This window comes from Lissotriton helveticus, chromosome 5_1, assembly GCF_964261635.1.
Source record: "Lissotriton helveticus chromosome 5_1, aLisHel1.1, whole genome shotgun sequence".
Classification (NCBI taxonomy): Eukaryota; Metazoa; Chordata; class Amphibia; order Caudata; family Salamandridae; genus Lissotriton; species Lissotriton helveticus.
This window is the reverse complement of record NC_136065.1, coordinates 405,265,593-405,283,698: the sequence shown is the minus strand read 5'-3', so window position 1 is coordinate 405,283,698 and position 18,106 is coordinate 405,265,593. Positions and strand designations below refer to the sequence as shown.

General features: G+C 42.6%; 1 protein-coding gene across 1 annotated transcript in view; it reads right to left on the bottom strand.

Moving 5' to 3' along the window:
* CHD5 (chromodomain helicase DNA binding protein 5) overlaps positions 1-18,106 on the bottom strand; it is a 1,012,157-nt gene that overhangs the window by 375,419 nt on the left and 618,632 nt on the right. Inside the window, exon 25 of the mRNA XM_078640953.1 lies at positions 11,396-11,568. Within this exon, the coding sequence (XP_078497079.1) occupies positions 11,396-11,568 (173 nt within the window). The remainder of the gene's footprint in view (positions 1-11,395; positions 11,569-18,106) is intronic.

Below are 18,106 nucleotides of genomic sequence, written 5' to 3'. Positions count from 1 at the left end.
AGGGTGGGTGCTCTGTCCAGTCATTAGCTAGAGAGGCTACTTTATGTGTTTCCCCCAATTACTTTGATTTCCAGGTTCTTGGCAGGCTTACAGAGGGAATCAGTAGAACTAGTGATCGTCCTCCCATATTGGAAAAGGAGACTTGTGGTTTCCTATACTTCATCACCTACCTGTGAAGAAAGGTGGATCTTTCTGTTGTCTCCCTCTTTTCTGATCCATCCTCCTCTTTCAATGGGGATCCTGACCCGTTTAAGACTATAAGTCTGTAGCTTGAGAGGGAGGAGTTTCCTGAATAAGGAACTAGCAGACACTGTTTCTAAATCTTTGCAGGCCTCTAGAACAGGATCAATAAACAGAGTCTATAATGATCACTAGTCATCCTTTAATTCTTGGTGTATCTCTAGATCTATATCACCAATCATGGCCTCAGAGATATTGTAGTTTGTACATCAAGGCTTTGAAAAAGACTTATTTTTAGCTACTCTTAAATTGGAAAGGGCAGCTATTAGGTCTTTTAGATGTGCCAGGGGTGACCTCTCCTCTATTGAGCCTTTAATACAAGATCTTTTAGAGGCGTCAGTCCGAATTTTACATGTAAAGGTTAAAAATTCTGTTTGAGCATGGGCTCTTCCTTTGGTATTGTCATACCTCCCGATTTCGCTGTTTGAGCCCGTAGACTCAATACCTGATAAATTTCTTACATGAGAGTGCTGTTTATCATTGTAATAACCAGGGCAAGGAGGATTGGGGAATATGGTGCATTAGTATGCATCAACCCTTATCTAAGGGTCTATGATGATAGGAGAGGCCTTTCCTTGGATCCTAAATTCCTTTCGAAGCTCAGTTCTAAGTTTCATAGGGGATCAGAAATAGTTCTTCCCTCCTTAGTATCAGAGAAACGTTCACAAGCTGACTCCTCTCCCCTAGATACAGTAAGGGCTGTAGCAGTCTAACTAAAGAGATCGTCAGACGATAAAAGTTCATATAGTCTTTTTGTTAACTTTGGCCTAATAAAGAGGGGAGAGAAGCCGTCTTCATTCATCCTATAAAGACGGGTCAAGACAGTTATTTCTGTGGCCTAGCAGGTCAGTGATAATGAGGTTACTTATGCAATTACAGCCCATTCTATTAGAGAATGACTACCTCTTGGGCAGAGATGTATGCAAAGAAGCCATGTTGGCTACCCCCACCACATTTATTACTCATTATAGACTAAACGTGGAGCAGGTGTCTGAATTGTCTTTTGATTCTTCAGTTATTAAGAGTTCTATGTCTCTATAATGGAGATGGTAAATTGCTGAATTGTTAGTTTAAGGAATTGTGTACGGTGACCACAGACACATAACTTTACAAGGACGGGAACAAAATTATTAAAATTCACTCCCTTTCTTCAAGCATCTCTCATGTTGGTTCTATTTTGGCTGATGAGGGGTGTTTCTCCTTCGGCATACCTTGTGTCTTTAAGGAATGGGATGAGTAAGGTGAAGAGGAGGTAATTCGCTTATTACGTGCTAGCAGTGGTAGCTGGTACCCTAAACATTTGGTAGGGCAACCACCCAAATATTTAGGGTACCAGCTACATGTGGCTGTCAGTCATGGATCGTTATAAGCAGTTTGTATAACAAACCATGACTGACAGCTCTTAAGGTGGAGGCGAGACTGAAAAGTGGTTAAAATGAAAAATAAAAATTCACTCACCACTGCTGGCTTGCCTCCTCCGTTAGTGAGTCCCTTGGCGCTCTGAATGCAGCAGTGGCATTCTCCACTCAAATCCTGATGCTGCTTTCATGCTGTAGCACGAAAGTAGCCTCAAGATTGGCTGGAGCAGGCTGCCTCGATGCTCCTCGAGGCAAGAGGGGTCTGTGTCTGCTCTCCACCTAACTGTCTTAGAGAGCTAGGTGGAAAGGTTTACAGTGCGCAAGTAAGGCTTTCCGTCGGAAGACAGTGGTCAAAATGACCTGCGCAGTGTAAACAGGTGGAATGAGCACCACTACCCTGCTGGCAGTCAGCAGTGGTGGCCCCGCCCCCAAACAGGGCTCGGCTGGGAAAAAGGAAAAATAAAATAGTAATAAATGTATTTTAATACCATTTTATTTTTTTCCTTTGCAGTGGCACTGGTAGCAGGGGGGCGACACTCCTCTGCCCTAATGGCGGGGCCGCCGTAGCATACTGGTAGTCATTATTCCGATTCCTCCTTACTCATCCCTTTACTTACGACCCTACTTCTCTCCCTCCCTACTTCCTCATCCTTATCAGCCTTCTTTGGAGGGCTTGCTATGAAAAGGAAATGAGGTAGAGCGTTAGGAGTCTTCTGGGAGGAAGTGCCTTGGAGTTATGGAAAGTGAAAAAGGGATTTGCAATGGGTGAATATATAGTTGTAATGCTGGCACATTACTTGTGTAAGTGCTGGGATGAGTGAGGAAGAATCAGAGTAATAAAGATTACTGGTAAGTAATCCATGGAATAACACAGTACTGCTCAAATGATAAAGATGTGTTACAGGCATGTGTGCCTGCTATATCCACGCCTAGGGCACTTTGGCATTACAGAAAGGGGTTGCAGATGCTTGTATAACCCCTCGGCACATATTAGAGATCTAATAAAAAGCTTTAAAGACTAGTAATATTTAAAAAGCTATAGAAATAAATAGTGTAAGAAAGGTGGTGGTAAGGCAAAGAAGCAAAAGACATAAACAGAAAAAGAAGTAAAAGCGAGTATGAGTTAACCTGAATTGGTTGTGTCTGGACATCCTTTACAAAAAGTGCACGGAGATGATTACCTGCATGCTCCTAGAACTCTTTGCATTTTGTGGCAGATTTTTCAAAGCTTAAGGGAGATATGGTAAATGGTATATAGATGTAAAGGGATTAGTGAAAATGTCAAAGGTATTTTGGGTAGATTTGAACACGTGGTTTGAAATTACTCTCCCCAAAGATTTACGGGTTGAGTGCAAAGTGGCTGTAACATGGGCAACAAAAGAGAATGAAAGAGTGCTTCCTCATAATAGTCCAGCTTCTGTTGTTATGGAAATACAAGGAATTAAGTGTGAATTTGAAAGCGAAGGTTCTAGAGAAAGAAGTTAATTGGTCAAAGATTATGAGGGATACTCTACAGCCAAAAAAGTCAGTTCATGCCTTTCACTGAGGCTAATGTAGATGTGTAGAAAGTCCAGGGGAATTGAAGAGCTGACAAAAGAAGTCATTAGTGGATTTGACATAAGGGGTTCACATAAAGAGCTCAGTTTTCAGATACAGCTGAGTATGGGGTGTAGGCAGACTAAGAGTATTGATGAAATGTTCAAGTACTCGAAGTACTGCAATGATTGTATTGATGCAAGGCAGAGGAAGTTGAATAACTCAAATGGAACAAATGTGAATATTAACATGTTAAGGAAGAGCGCTCCTTGCTACTATTGTGGGTGCCTTGGACACTGGAAACAACAATGTAGACAGAATCCAGATCAAATTCATTATGATTTTGTTCCCCAGGTGCATTAAAATTAAAAAAGATGCGGTTAACTTGGGATAGTTCACTAAGTCCAACTGGCCTCTATACAGAACATGCAAAAACAGAGACAATGCACAATCGTAGAGGGAGACCAGAGTGACCAATATGTAGATGGTGAGGTGACTTACCACCCAGTATAATTTTTAATTGATGCAGGTGCTACATACTCCATGGTTAGTCCCACGGAGGTGCCAAACCTACCCCTCTCTGGACAAGAAGTACAAGTTGCTAGTATCCATAATAAACAAATGTCTAATAAGGCTTCAGGTTTCAGCAAATGTCCTGTAAAAATTGGCCCACTCGAGAATGACTGTGAATTTATAATTTGTGACATGAGTACTGTAAACCTATTAGGTAGTGATCTTCTCTGCAAAATCAATCATGTAATTTATTGCACACTGGATAGTATAGCAACTCAAATGCAGATTCCGAATTTAAAATAAAATCGCAAGAATCGATAGTTCATTTGTTCCCAGTTCTCACAAAAGAAGATTTGCCTCCTGATTTAAGACATACAGTGAAAATAGGGGTATGGGATTTTACAGGTAAAGATATAGCGTTGATTAAAAACGCAGAGTCAGTGAAATTCAGAGTGAAACTAAATTCAGTTTATCGCCGAACTTCTCAGTACAAAACTATATGGGAAGCAGAGGATGGCATGAAGCCCGTAACTGAGAAAACAATAGAACATGGGGGCAGATTTACAAGCCCCTTGCCCCACCTTTGCGTTATTTTTAACATGGGAAAAGTGATGTAAGGGTGGCACAACGGGCTTGTAAATAAGCCCCATGGTATTTTAAAAGATGACCTTTATGGTTCTTGTAATTTGCCTGTGATGGGCCTGAAAACCCTGAGTGAAAATGGTCCAAGACCAAAGCAAAATTAAAAAAAATATAGTCCCATGTTGTCCTATAGTACTAAATCTTTCTGTGATTTTGTTAGCAATTCTTATGGATGCAGAATAATACAGAGTCATTGACTTGTGCCAAGCATTCTTCTCCATTCCTTTTTGTGCGTATAGCAAATATCTTTTAGCGTTCAGATATTTAAATAAAGTTCTTGAGTGGTGTCACATCCCACAAAGGCATATGGAAAGCCCTTCATTATTTAGCCTGACTCTTAAGAAAAGATTAGTAAAATCTGTAACGGCCCTCAACTCAGCGCTGGTGCATTATATTGATAACTTGATGGTCGCATCTAAATCAAAAGAAGATTGCAATTTGGATACTATTGCGCTCTTGAACCATCTTACTGACAATAGGCATAAAGTGTCTCCCACAAAAATGCAGCACCTGTATTAAAGAGGTTATATATTTGGGTTACCAGGTTGAAAAAGGGGCAGTAAAAAGCACCTAAAGAATATGTTTCTGCAATCCTGAGAATGAATCCACCAAGCCGACAAAGAGAAGTGGGAATGTTTTTTGGATTGGTTGGCTACTGTAGACAGGAGTTTTCAAACTTTTCCTTCATTGCAAAGTCTTTAGTGAGGCTTACTCACAGCGATTTTCTGATACAGTGCCATTTGATGATTAATGCATGAGTGCCTTTCTTGAACTCAGAGATAAACCCTGTGGTGCATCCACTATAGGAATGCTGAATTAAGGAAAATATCTGTACATATTCTGTCATAAAAAAAAGACTGTGCATTGTCAGTTCTAACACAAAAACCTGGGGAAATCAAGAGGCCTGTGGCTTATTTCTCTGTCACATTAGATCCAATTGCTGTCGCACTTCCTGGGCACCTAAAATCAGTAGCAGCACTTTGCCTTGAAATTCAGCAACGCAAATGGATTGTGATGGGGTTTACGCTTCTTGTGTTTGTCCCTCATTCAGCTGAAATTTTGTTGACTTGTACACAAACTGAGCATTTGACAAACAGTTGTCTGTCCAAATATGAGCAAACGATTGTGGTGGCTGCTAACATTTCAAACAGAAGATGCATACCCATATATCCCGCAGACCTTTTGCCAGTTGCAGGCAGATAGGGATGAAGAGGCTAGTGATCATGATTGCAGTGATGTGACAGGATTGTGTACCAAGCCAAGGGCAGACATACAAGACATTCCACTTGAACAAGCTGATCAAATTCCATTTGTGGATGTTTCATGACTGAAAGACCATCATGGTACATTAAGTTCAGCATATGCAGTCTGCACCACATCAAATATTGTGGAAGCATCATGCTTGTGTGATGTAACTTCAGCACAAGAAGCAGAATGAATTGCACTTACAAGAGCATGTTGCTTATCTGATGGATTGAGTGCTATAATCTACACTGACAGCCAGTATGGTGTTGGCGTGGAAGCCTACCTATCTAGGTGAGCTGGCAGAAGCTAAAGAATTGATTCCTAGATTTGATTTTGCAACTTCTTTAGAATCAGATAAAGGTACTTACTGGTGTGCACAGTCTTAAAACCTGAGCAAAAGTTCAGTTGTAGTAGCAGACCAGAAACATCCGGAGTGGTAAAGCGAGTTAATGGTGATCTGAAATCTAAGTTGATGGAAGTTTGTGCCTCGATGTTAATGAACTGGTCAGACGTGCTTCCTATGAGCATGAGAAATATGCCACATAAGAAGACAGATGTCTGCCCTCATGAGATTTTAATGGGGAAAGGCATGATTGCATTCCTTCCGATGCAATTGTGTTTATAAGTGATGACATTGTACCGGATTACTGCAAAAGTCTATTTAATGTTGTACACTCTCATCAGGTGAATCTGGCAACACCAAAAGAAGAACCATGACATAGCATCCAACCTCGGACTGCGTACTGGTGAGGAAGTGTGCTCATAAGTCCTGTTTGGAGCCAAGGTAGAAGGGCCCCTACCATATCTTCCATGTGACAAAGACTGGAGTAAAATGTGGAGGATTTAAAAAGTGGATCCACACATCCCACACAAAGAGACTGAAGGCTGCAAAGGAAGAAATAGTGACAGCAGCTGCTGATTCACAATTGTAAGTTTGAGTTTGCTGCATGGATCCAAAGGGGGTGATAATAAAAATTAAGATCAAGATCAAATTCAACAAGAAGATCAGACAGAAGCAAACAAAAAATGGAAAAACTCAGAATCAAAGAACAGAGCTGAAAAAACGAGTTGCTAAAACCCACCGAGGAAAACAGTTTGTCGGGTAGATGAAAATCAAACTGATTTTCGAGAGAACTGTAGCAAGTGAAGAAGAAAATTTAGGGGTATATTATCAAGGGGTTTATCTCCGCTTTTTTGGCTTTAAAAGCCAAGAAAGCGGAGATAAAATGATCTCCCTATTACCAAGCTGTCACTAACACCAGTTAGTGACAGCTAATAGGAGATAGCGACCATCTTGGGCCCCGCTTTGCATGTCAGTGATATTTATCACTAATGACATGCAAAGTGGGCGTGCCAAGATGTTAGCGACTGGAAACAGTCGCTAACATCGCTATCTCCTATTACCAACTTTTGGAGATATTCGCGCTAAGCGCGAATATCTCCAAAAGCTAACACCTGCCCTGAGCAGTTCTTCACCATGTTATCCAATGGGAGGTGGATAACATGGCTAAGAGCATTTGCTCGATAATGCATGAATATCGCTGACTTTTCAGCGATATTCATGCATTGCGGCCGTTTTTTATCGCATTTGCGATAAACCTTGCTAATAGCAAGGTTAATCTGCGATAAAAATCGCCGATGTGCGGCGATAATTTTTGTCTCTAAACAAGTTAGAGACAAAAATTATCGCTAGTTGTTGGTAATATACCCCTTAGTGCTTGTCATAGGTGAATCTGGGAATGAGGTTGTGAGTCAAGTTTTATGTGATCTGAGCCTGTGAGAGGTGGAAAAAGACTTCACAAGAATGTCTATAGACATAAGGTCATCAGAGAAGAGTCAGAACTAGAAGAACAAGACTCTGATTACAGTGAAAGCAAACAGCCAGCAGTTAAGAGATTAATGCGAGTGCCAAATCAAAAGTATGCAAATCCTGAAAGGTCATGTTTAGCAAATACAGAATCGGAGGGGATGTATGACATTACAACGCATGCTTTTACCACGCATGCTTTTACATCGCAGTTTTTACAACGCATACCATTAAAACGCATATCGCTTTGGGGTGCTGGATAGTGAATAGTTTAATTTACTATTCCAACTCCAGTCCCCGTGGATAGTAGGGAAGGCGTTGGATAGTAAATGAAATCTATTCCCTATCCCAGAGCGCCCCCCAGCGCAATGCGTTGTAATGGTTTGCGTTGTAAAAGTTGCGATGTAAAAGCACTGCGTGGTAAAAGTTGCGTTGTAAAGGATGTTTCCCAATCGGAGGATGATGATGTAGAAGTCCATGATCTAACAGGTAGGCAATTTACTTTTGAAAAGGAACCAACAGAGAGATTTTCCTTCTTTTGATTTATGAACAAGATTTTTGTGAACAATATTTCAAGTTAGAGTCTGTTTGTTTTGTACCTTAGGGCCATATGTATCAAGGCCAAATGGGTTCGCAAACAACGAAATTCGCAGAATTTCGGCGTTTGCGAACCCATTTTCGCAAAATGGTATGTATCAAACGATTTGGGTGCAAAATAAGGAATCGCAAAATTTGCCATTCCTTATTTTGCGATTGCATTTAAGGAATTGCAAATTTTGCGATTCCTTAAATGCAATGTATTAAGGAAAAAAGAAATTCCAAAATGGCCTTAAGGAATCGCAAATTACCACCTACTTCTAGAAAATCCAATGGTGCCATGTGACGCTCATACATGCCCTTAGGGCATGTATGTGCGCCATATGCGCACACATGTCGTTTTCAGGGGTGCAGCAGGGTGTTCTTGAGACACCCCTGCACCCTTGAAATTATTCTCAATTTGCGATTAGCAAATTGCGAATCGCAAATTGAGAATAATTTCCCTTTCATTCCTATGGGCCTCCTGGCCCATAGAAATGAATGGGAAATTATTCCTTAATTGAGATTAGCAATTTGCTAATCGCAATTAAGGAATTTTAAGGAATCGCTAAATAATAGCGAATTTCTTCATACATACCATTTTGCGATTTCTAAATAGCGATTCCTTAAAAATCTCTATTTAGGAATCGCAAAAGAGTATGTTGATACATATGGCCCTTAGTTATCATTTGAAGATTAAAAGGTTTCCATTCCTGTAAGATCTCAATACATGGACAGATATAATAGACTGAACTTTAAAAAAAAAATTAAATCTACTGAAGTTTTAATTTTGTACCTTAAAAAAATAGGCTAGATTTCAATTTTTTTATTTTAATTAGACAAAGAATGGCAATTAGCGATCAAAGATGCTGCTCAAAATTATATATAGTTTTATTAGTCTTAATGGTATTTCTAGTTGGCTTACTCTTGTGCTTCGCTTCACCAGTTGGATAGGATTCTCCTACTAAGGTCCCGATTCCGATGTGGTTGGGAATGGCTCTGACCGTCGGTCGGAGCCATTCCGACCGCATCAGAAAAACCTGTTCGGATTCCTTTCAGACTGACCCATTTTGATGGGGTCGGTTAGAAGGGAATCCAAATCGGTTTTCCAAATGGCCTCCAACAGGCTCGGAGAGCCTGTCTGCCAGTCGGAAAACCTGCAGTAATCCATCGTCCGGCTCTTTCCGGACAAGGGAATATGATGGCAGCTTCCCACTGCCTTTCTGTGCTGGCCTTACCGATACAGAAAGGCACTGGGAATCTGTCTTTGGAGGCTTCCAGTAGGGCCCCCATGGGTGCATGACTGCCGAATGTCAGACTCCCGTTGATCCCTGCACTCTGTGGCAGGCACCTAAAGGTGCCTGCCATATGGTGCACCGATGAACTGCACCTCTGCTCTCTGCAATGAGAGCATGCATTCTGTTCGGAATGCATGCTCCCATTGTTAACAACAAGATTGCGACCTAACAGGGTTCGGTTGCATCCTACTTCCTGGACTGGAACTGATGACAGGAGGTCGTTCGGTTCCAGTTCCAAAACAATGTCGAAATGGAATCGGGCCCTAACAGTTAAGTATTACCCACTACACAAAATGGTATAACAGACAAGAAGCTAACACTTAATGACAAGTTTATAGATAACTTTTTATGAGAATGTCTACTGAAATTTATTGATCGATTGTATGAACATGATGAGTAAAAATTGTTACAGATGCAAATTTCCTCCAACTTCGGTGTCAGATGGTGTAAGTTATTTGCAACCTACTTTGGCTTATTCTCTTTCCAGTAATGTTTTTGTTCATTATTTCTTTGATCAAGAATTTCTAGCACCCTACCATACGGATAACATTATTTCTTTGGAAGATCTTCTGGAAACGATGCTGGTTGGACCGACTGTCTGACTGCCATTCTCGAGAGCCCTTTCCGACCGCCGAGGCCAGAAAGGTTCACCCCGCCATATTATGATGCATCCGCTATTACTATAGAGCACATTTCCCTGAATATGTCACTTCAAATGCTTACAAAACTCACATTAAACATGTGAACTGTACACACATGCATGACATATGTGGAGCTATGCCTTGTGCACCATGTACCCCATTACTGGAGTGTGGCGAAATGTGCACAGTCCAGTCAATGGGGATACATACCACAGAAGAACTTACCTGGACTATGGCTCCCACAGGATCAGCATCATTGGGATTCAGCTGCCCAGGAGTAGGGGGCCTAGAGAAGGGGAACCACAGCGGAGACTGCTGGGGAGAAGGTTATTTGGGTAACTATGCACCTGAAATCCTACGTTTCCGATGAGTTGAGTCAGCCGGTCAGACCGCCATGGCTGGGTCATCACGAACCCACATCGTAATCCGGATGGCGGTCAGTGATCCCTGTACTGCCCTATGGATGATGTTTTTCTCTGAACGCCATCTCGCGGTTGGAGAAAGGCTGTCAGAGTCAATGGTCTGCCACCTGTAGGTCGAAGTACATGATGCATGCAACGTAATTCAGTGGTCAGACCAACTACGTACGACGAGACTGGGGAAGTCCGACCGCCTCCGACAGGACAGCGGAGGCTTGTCCGACCAGCATCGTAATGAGGCTCTAAGGGTTTAAAGTCTATTTCTAATCATTTGCAATATATTATACATTCTAACATGGAAACTGATATGACCAACAACAAGTTTGTGTAACCTGTGATGCGGAAAGTGAATTTATAAAAGAGTATAATGAGATAAAAGTGCAAATTAGAAAAAACTGGGAAGAAACAAGAACATTTTCATTAGAAGAAGAGATTGAAGAGAATTTCAGATATCTAAGAATGCATCCTAGATTCAGAGTGGAACAAGAACAGGAAGGAGTAATGTGTATATGCGTGAGAAATCTCAAAGTGATGACTCAGTAGAATGTGTTGGTAAGAGTGAGTGTAATGTGAGTTGTTTAGTTGATCATAAAGTTTTGATTGGTGAACTGATTTTGAGAGGAATGTATTGTTTGTGGTAACACTGCCTATTCTAACCTCTTGCATAATTGGGTGGAAAGCTGCTATCTTACTTTAGTCTCTCCACATGTATATCATATGAATGAGATGAGTGGAAGGAGTGATATGGATAAGGAGATCAAAATGTGATTTTGTGCAAGTGTGGATAGATATTTATGTAGGAGACTGGAACTGTTGGAAGGCTCACACTGGGGAGTTTTGGGAGAAGCTTAGGATGTAAAGGAGAATCTGGGTGTTGGAGAATAAGATAACGTTAGAGCTGCAGATGATGACTGCCTCCCTGTCGAGCTGTGAGTCATTCGATAGATGGCAGAATGTGTGATTGTGATGTGTTTTAAGGCGTAGTACCATACATTGAATTGTTTGTGTATCCCTTGATGGTTAGAGAAGTGCATACATCAGTTCTTTGAGGGACTTGGAAATAAAGGAAACCTAAGCAGAGGTTGCACAATCAAAGACATGAATCTACATATCATATTACCACGCCATCTTCTTCCCTCACAACATACTGGGCCACTTTGAAGGAGCTGAGATATTCATTCATGTTCTGAATCTCAGTGTCATCTGTGGCATCCTGGTTCCGATCCAAGAGTTTTGAAATTGCATCATCATCGTAATGAATCACGCTGCTGTCCTCAACCTCCTTGTTATCACCTGAAGCGTTCAAGGCAAAAAGGGCAATATGTAAGAAACATGTACGTGAGATGTATAGTTCAGTTTAAAGAATATCTTTATTGGTATTTGGGAAACTAGATAAAGGTTTTACATATGTGATCATATAATGAACAGCTGTACTGGTTCAGCACAGAGCTGAGTGCCTGTGTTTTTTCCATTTGCAGTTTCTAAAGTGTATTCATTTTACTCTGAATTTTTCCAGGCTAATGCATAAGCTACAGAATGCACAGCTAGGAAACAGTGAGCAGTGAATGTCTCTTTCTGCGGCTGAGCTTTGCTGTCTGCGGCTCATGCACCAATTTGAATAAGATCCTGAGTTAAATGTATGTTTTTTCGACACTGCAAATACAAAGAAGAATGGATGCTCAGAACTAGGCTGAGCTGGTGCAGCTGTTCAAGATAATCTCCTGGTTCCAGGCATATATTTGTTTCACTGCCAGGTGCACATATTTTACTTAACCGTACATATTCAGATTGTCAGCAGGTGCACAACTGCATAGTTTGCCAAGAATCGGAGTTGCGCCAGTTTTCGTATTCCTGCCCCACACTATTGTTTCAGATGGAAAAATGTTAGACGTTGGTGGAGAGCACTCTGTCTGTCAGGATGGCAGAGGACATTACATCACCCATCCTGATTTACTGCTATCTTACGAATTTAAAGATCACTTCTGGCTCAGAGGGGATATCTGTACTATGACAGGAACTGCCGTCATGGCGGATCCTGTCAGGGTACTAAAAGCTTAGTGGACGGCCGGGCGGCCATCGGTTTTGACAGCCATCTACCAAATGTTAGCACATTTATGAGTATATGTACAAGCCCCTATCACCAACACAAAGTCACTTTGAATGACATTGTGGTGGTGATGGGGCTTCGCCTTATTTACAAGACGGCGTTAAGCCACTTAACGTGGCTTAACGCTGCCTTGTGAATAATGCACCTTTTCATGCTGTACTTAGTGTGAAAGGGGAGGGCAATGGGTGTTGCTGTGGGCGTTCCACCACAACATCCATTGATTTTGATGCTGCCCCCTATTTATTTTTTATTTTTTTAGTTTTATATAGCGCGAACTAGAACCGAACCGAATCCGTTATCAGAGCGCTTTACATAGCACCAGTTACGTTACATGAGGACACACTTTCATTTTTTTTTTTAGGCACGGGGAGATTAAGTGATTTGCCCAGAATCACAGGGGTATTTGGCGTCGTTACCGAGACTCGAACCCAGATCCCCAGGTCCGAGGTCGAGCGCCTTAGCCGTTAGGCCAACCCCTCTCCCCAAGAGGGGTTGGCCTAACGGCTTTACAAGGGTGGCGTAAATAGGAGGCAGTGCCAAAATAAGACGAAGGAAAACCTTTATTTCTCCTCGTTTTTGCCGTTTCAATGTGTGCTAGGTTGAGCAGCACACATAGAAACAGCATAACACCATGGATTGTTTATGTGCAGGAAGGTGTCAATCAATCAATCAATCAGGGATTTGTGAAGTGCGCTACTCACCCATGAGGGTCTCAAGGTGCTGGGTGTCCCTTCCTCAACATGAACAATAAAAACAAATGACGGTTTGCAACTTCTATGTCTGCTGCATTAAGCAGCACACATAAAAGTTACAAAACGCCATTTAAAGATTGTTTATGTGCAGGAAAAAAATCTTCCTGCACATAAACAATCTTCCCCTCAAAGCAGACACCCTTGCACTATGGTGCAGGGGTGCCAGCATTGGCGCTAGTCTGCTAAATTTAGCACCAGCGAAAGGAGGTAACGCAGCACTGCACCATATTGTTGTAAATATGGTGCAGCCCTGTGTTTCTGAAGTGGTCGAGCAGTTTAAGCCAAGGAGGCTAACGCAGTGCTCTGCCGCATCGTTGTAAATATGCCCCTTTTTTTTCAAAATCAACTCCCGAAGTCAGTGTTTGCTATTGAGTACCAAAAGGTTAATGGCCCCCACACCTAGGGTTTTTTCCCCTATGTGTGGGAAGGTGATAATTTGTTTTTTTTCTGTCCCTCACTGACAGGTTTTACCGGGCGGGGACGGAAAAAAAAGACATCGCACCATCTACCCTGATTCGGGTGAGCATGTCATATGCATATTTAATAACCACGCAGGCATTCAATTATTCTCTGAGCTTTGTTTTAAAAAAAAAGTCTGACAAAAACAAATAGTTACTTTTTGAAATCATTGAAAAGCCATAATATACAAGTGAACTACATTGACATTTAGTTCAGCTTTGCAATCAAATATAGTGTACAAGTAATACATTTTAACTAGCAAGGAAACCATATAAACAATGACACAACACTTCCCCATATTTCGTGTAAAACATTTTTACTCAATGAAAGATGACTCCGTACAATCATAACAACGTGATTTGATCATTTTAACCCCTTCCGTGCGGGGCTCTTTCCCCACGCTGTGCTGGGGGGCGGGGGGCACATACAGCGCCCCGGTGCTCATGACGAGGTCAGCTCATCATGAGCCACGGCGCTCCGGTGCTCATGACGAGCTGAGCTCGTCATGGCCACACCCGTTCCCATGGAACGCTCAGCACAGCAGGGGAATCAGTCCAGCATGCGAGCGTTCCATGGAACGGGCGCGGTCATGACGAGCTCAGCTCGTCATGAGCACCGGAGCGCCGTGGCTCATGACGAGCTGACCTCGTCATGAGCACCCAAGGGGTTAAGAAAAGTCATGGCTATTGGAAGGCAGAAAAACAGAAATTAGGATTGATGGGCAATACGACTCAGACAATAGGATCCTCACTCGCTTTGGAATGACTCTTCGAATGACCTGAAAGAGGGTTGATGCACCTCTTCTGCCCTCCAACACTCAAACAGAAAATAGGCTGCAAGCAAATGCACCATTGAAGGATACATCTGCAGCCAAAACATATTAGATGAGTCTTATTTGGTTGAATACCACTATTTCTATTCCAGACCTAATGTATCCACAACATCGTCTACCACCAGATCTTTAAAAGTAGTGCATATATACACTTAACTCAACCTAACTCATGATGTAGTTAGTGGTAGAGTAGTGAATGAAATAATTTTGTCATGAGATATTGCATGTGATATCATGTTTTTAGGATAACTCCCTTTTTTGTGTGGTCACCCTAGTCTTCTGCCCCATCTGCTCTGCTGGCTTTAGAACTCTGTGCCCTTTATTCCTGTTAAGCAGGAGTAGAGTGCCCATGGCCCACCTTTAAATATGGTTAAATTGTCTTATTCCTAATTAGCACATTTAACTTGCCTATAAGTACCTAGTATCTGGTGTAGAAAGTGACACCAGGACCTCGAAGTTAAATACCACTTATGGATTTCAGAACCTATTGTGCCATTCACTACAGCTGCGTTGCAAACATGGCAATAGGCCTACCCTCAGTAGCCTGACTGCTGCAGTGGAAAACCTGTAGTGCAAACTGTTAAAAAGACCCTTTTTGAAAGGTAAAAAACTTCCCTTTTAAATATTAGTAATTCATTCTAACATAAGCCTTGCAGCTCACAATGTAGGCTGCATGGTATTTAAAAGTGGGACCTTTAGACAAGTAATGTTACCAAGTCTCTACAGTTCAAATGTCCAAAAAGCTATTTTCACTGTAGCAGGATAGGTTGTCCTATTTAGAAAACCAGAACACAGGTTAAAATACTAACGGCCTGATTCACAAAGGTAAATGTACACTTTGTAGTAAGTTGTTTACTTTCTCGGAATTCAAAACTATGTGTAGAGTTTTATGAAATCTCACTCCCATACTTATGTGTGTGGAGTTCTCTGCTCCCATAGACTCTGCCGTCGGGGCGCAGACTCCATAAAACTCCACACGTAGTCTGAGAATTGCATTTTGTAGTACATTCTGTAATTGTAATTTGTAATTTGCAGTTTGAGAAGCAGACCTTTAAAGTTGTAAATATCACTTTACAAATTTCTTCTCCTTGGAAATACATTGGCTACAAAGTTCAGGACAGTTATGTTATGTTATGTTACTTTATTTCTTTTATAGTGCACGGCAACTCCAGAGGAGCATCCCGGCGCTTTGGCAAAGAAAGGAACAGCATGAAAAGCAACCACACAACAGAAAAAGAGATAAAAAGGACTAATTCCTAAATAGCCATGTCTTCAAGTCCTTTCTAAAAGCAAGAAGACAGGGGGCCGATCTCAGGGACAATGGTAATTCATTCCAAGCCTTGGGAGTCAAATAGCGGAAAGATCGACCTCCCAAGCGTACACGACGGATTGCAGGGACAGTCAGCAAAGACAGACCCGATGACCTGAGAGTCCTGCTTGGCACATACCGAGAAAAACGTTTCCCAAGGTATTTGGGGCCAATACCATGTAGGGCCTTAAAGGCCACCGTCAGGCATTTAAAAAGGACTCGCTTGGAGATAGGCAGCCAATGAAGGGTGTTCAATAAGGCAGTGGCACCAGCTCTCCTCGGGAGTCCAAAGATGGCGCGGGCTGCCGAATTTTGGACCACTTGCAAACGGGTCACAAGGTATTTTGGTAGACCCAAAAAAAGAGCGTTTGCGTAGTCCAAACGCGACCCGATTAGTGCCTGAACGACTGTCTTCCTGTGGTTGAGTGATAGTAGAGGAAGAAATTTCCTCAGCATCCGTAAGATGCCGAAGCATTTCCCAACAGTGGACGAGATGTAAGGTCCAAAGGATAGGTCACAATCTACTATCACTCCCAAATTCTTGGCCTGGACAGCGACCTTGTCAGGAGGAAACATATCCTGCGGCCACCAGGATTTCCAGTCTTGTTCCGGTGCGCAACCGAAAAAGAGCAGCTCTGACTTATCAGAGTTGCATTTTAAGCCATGACCTCTAAACCACTCAAACACCGCACCTAGGCAGTCCCTGATCTGTGTGCCATCAAACGACCCACCCCTGTCACATGTGAACAGGAGTTGGGTGTCATCGGCATAGGACACGATCTGGGCGCCAAAGGATCCCGCGACTTCCGCCAGAGGGGCCATAAAGATGTTAAACAGCATAGGGCTGAGAATGGAACCCTGCGGGACTCCCACCTCTAGCGGAGCCATATCAGCGGAAAAAGGAGGCGCCCAGATCGTCTGTCGTCGGTCGGCCAGAAATGATTTTAGCCAGTTCCACACCGTTCCACGCAGGCCACACTCCCAGAGTCTTACAAGGATGGCATCATGAGGAACGGTGTCGAAAGCCGCCGACAGGTCAAGCATGACCAACACGGCCTTTCCCCCCGGATCGAGTACTTCCCTGATGGCATCAGTGACCTCCAGCAGAGCCGACTCCGTGCTAAAATTTGCACGGAAGCCGGACTGCGAAGTGTGCAACAGGTCGTTCCCTTCGATGAAGCTGGAAATTATCCCGTGCACATAACGCTCGGCCACTTTAGCCAGAGCAGGGAGAAGGGAGATTGGCCTGTAGTTGGCATGTATCAAGGGGTCCAAGGTGGGTTTTTTGAGCAGCGGAAGAATCATGGCTCGCTTCCAAGCCTGAGGCACCTCCCCTGTCGACAAAGATGTATTCAGCAGGGGGTTCACCAGAATGTTAATGGCGGAAGCCACTTTCCCCAAGCATTTGGCCGGACATGGATCTAATGGAGAACCAGATTTCAGGCTGGACAAAAGCTCCAAAGATGTACTAAGATCCATAGAAGGGAATACAGTGAGGAAAGGGCCATGGTCTTCCACAGAACAGGGTAGCGTTAGATGGCTCAGATCAGATTGCGCACTAGAGACAGGTATCTGGTGACATATACTTTCTACCAGCCTGTCAACATTCCTTTTGCATTCAGTTCTTTTGAGAATCAGGCCCTAATAATCTGTCTGGGGAATGAGAGCTGCTGGAAAAATAATGAAACCACTATTTTTATAGTTATTAAAATCCAATTCAATGGTGTAGTTACATTTTTAATAAATATTAAAGTACAGTAACTTTTAGAAAATTGCTTTTTTCTTTCCTTAAGATCCTGGAGGCTCATTTGCATTATCTTTCCAGCAGAAGCTCAGCCAGGGATTAGCCTTGAACAGGTGAGAATGGGGATTGAAATACCTCCCAGAAGCAAATAATAGGCTGACCTGAATGGGAAGAGATAACTCCCCTAAATTCCACAGAAACATCAGAGTGGAAGATGGGGGTATCCTGTTATAAAACACTGTCACATCCTGCTTGACAGGGCTAATGTGGTACATCTGAAAGAGAGAGGCCATAATGATAAAACAATTCTTGTGTATCCCCTCTCTGGCTGCTGTAAGGCCCTGCTTTTGTCCTACCAGACATCTGAGTTTCTTGAAGGTATAGAGCTTGTTTCAAACTGGACTTTAGTGTTCGATGTGGGAGGACATAGGTGTTTTCCTTACTGCAAACAGGCCCAAAATGTCATGTGTCATGGCATTTTCGAGATGGTGAAAGTCTTCAGCCACACTAAACTTGGGCTCTGGGGGTTTGGGGGCCTGTATGTACCATACAGGCCCCCAAACCCCCAGAGCCCAAGTTTAGTGTGGCTGAAGACTTTCACCATCTCGAAAATGCCATGACACATGAC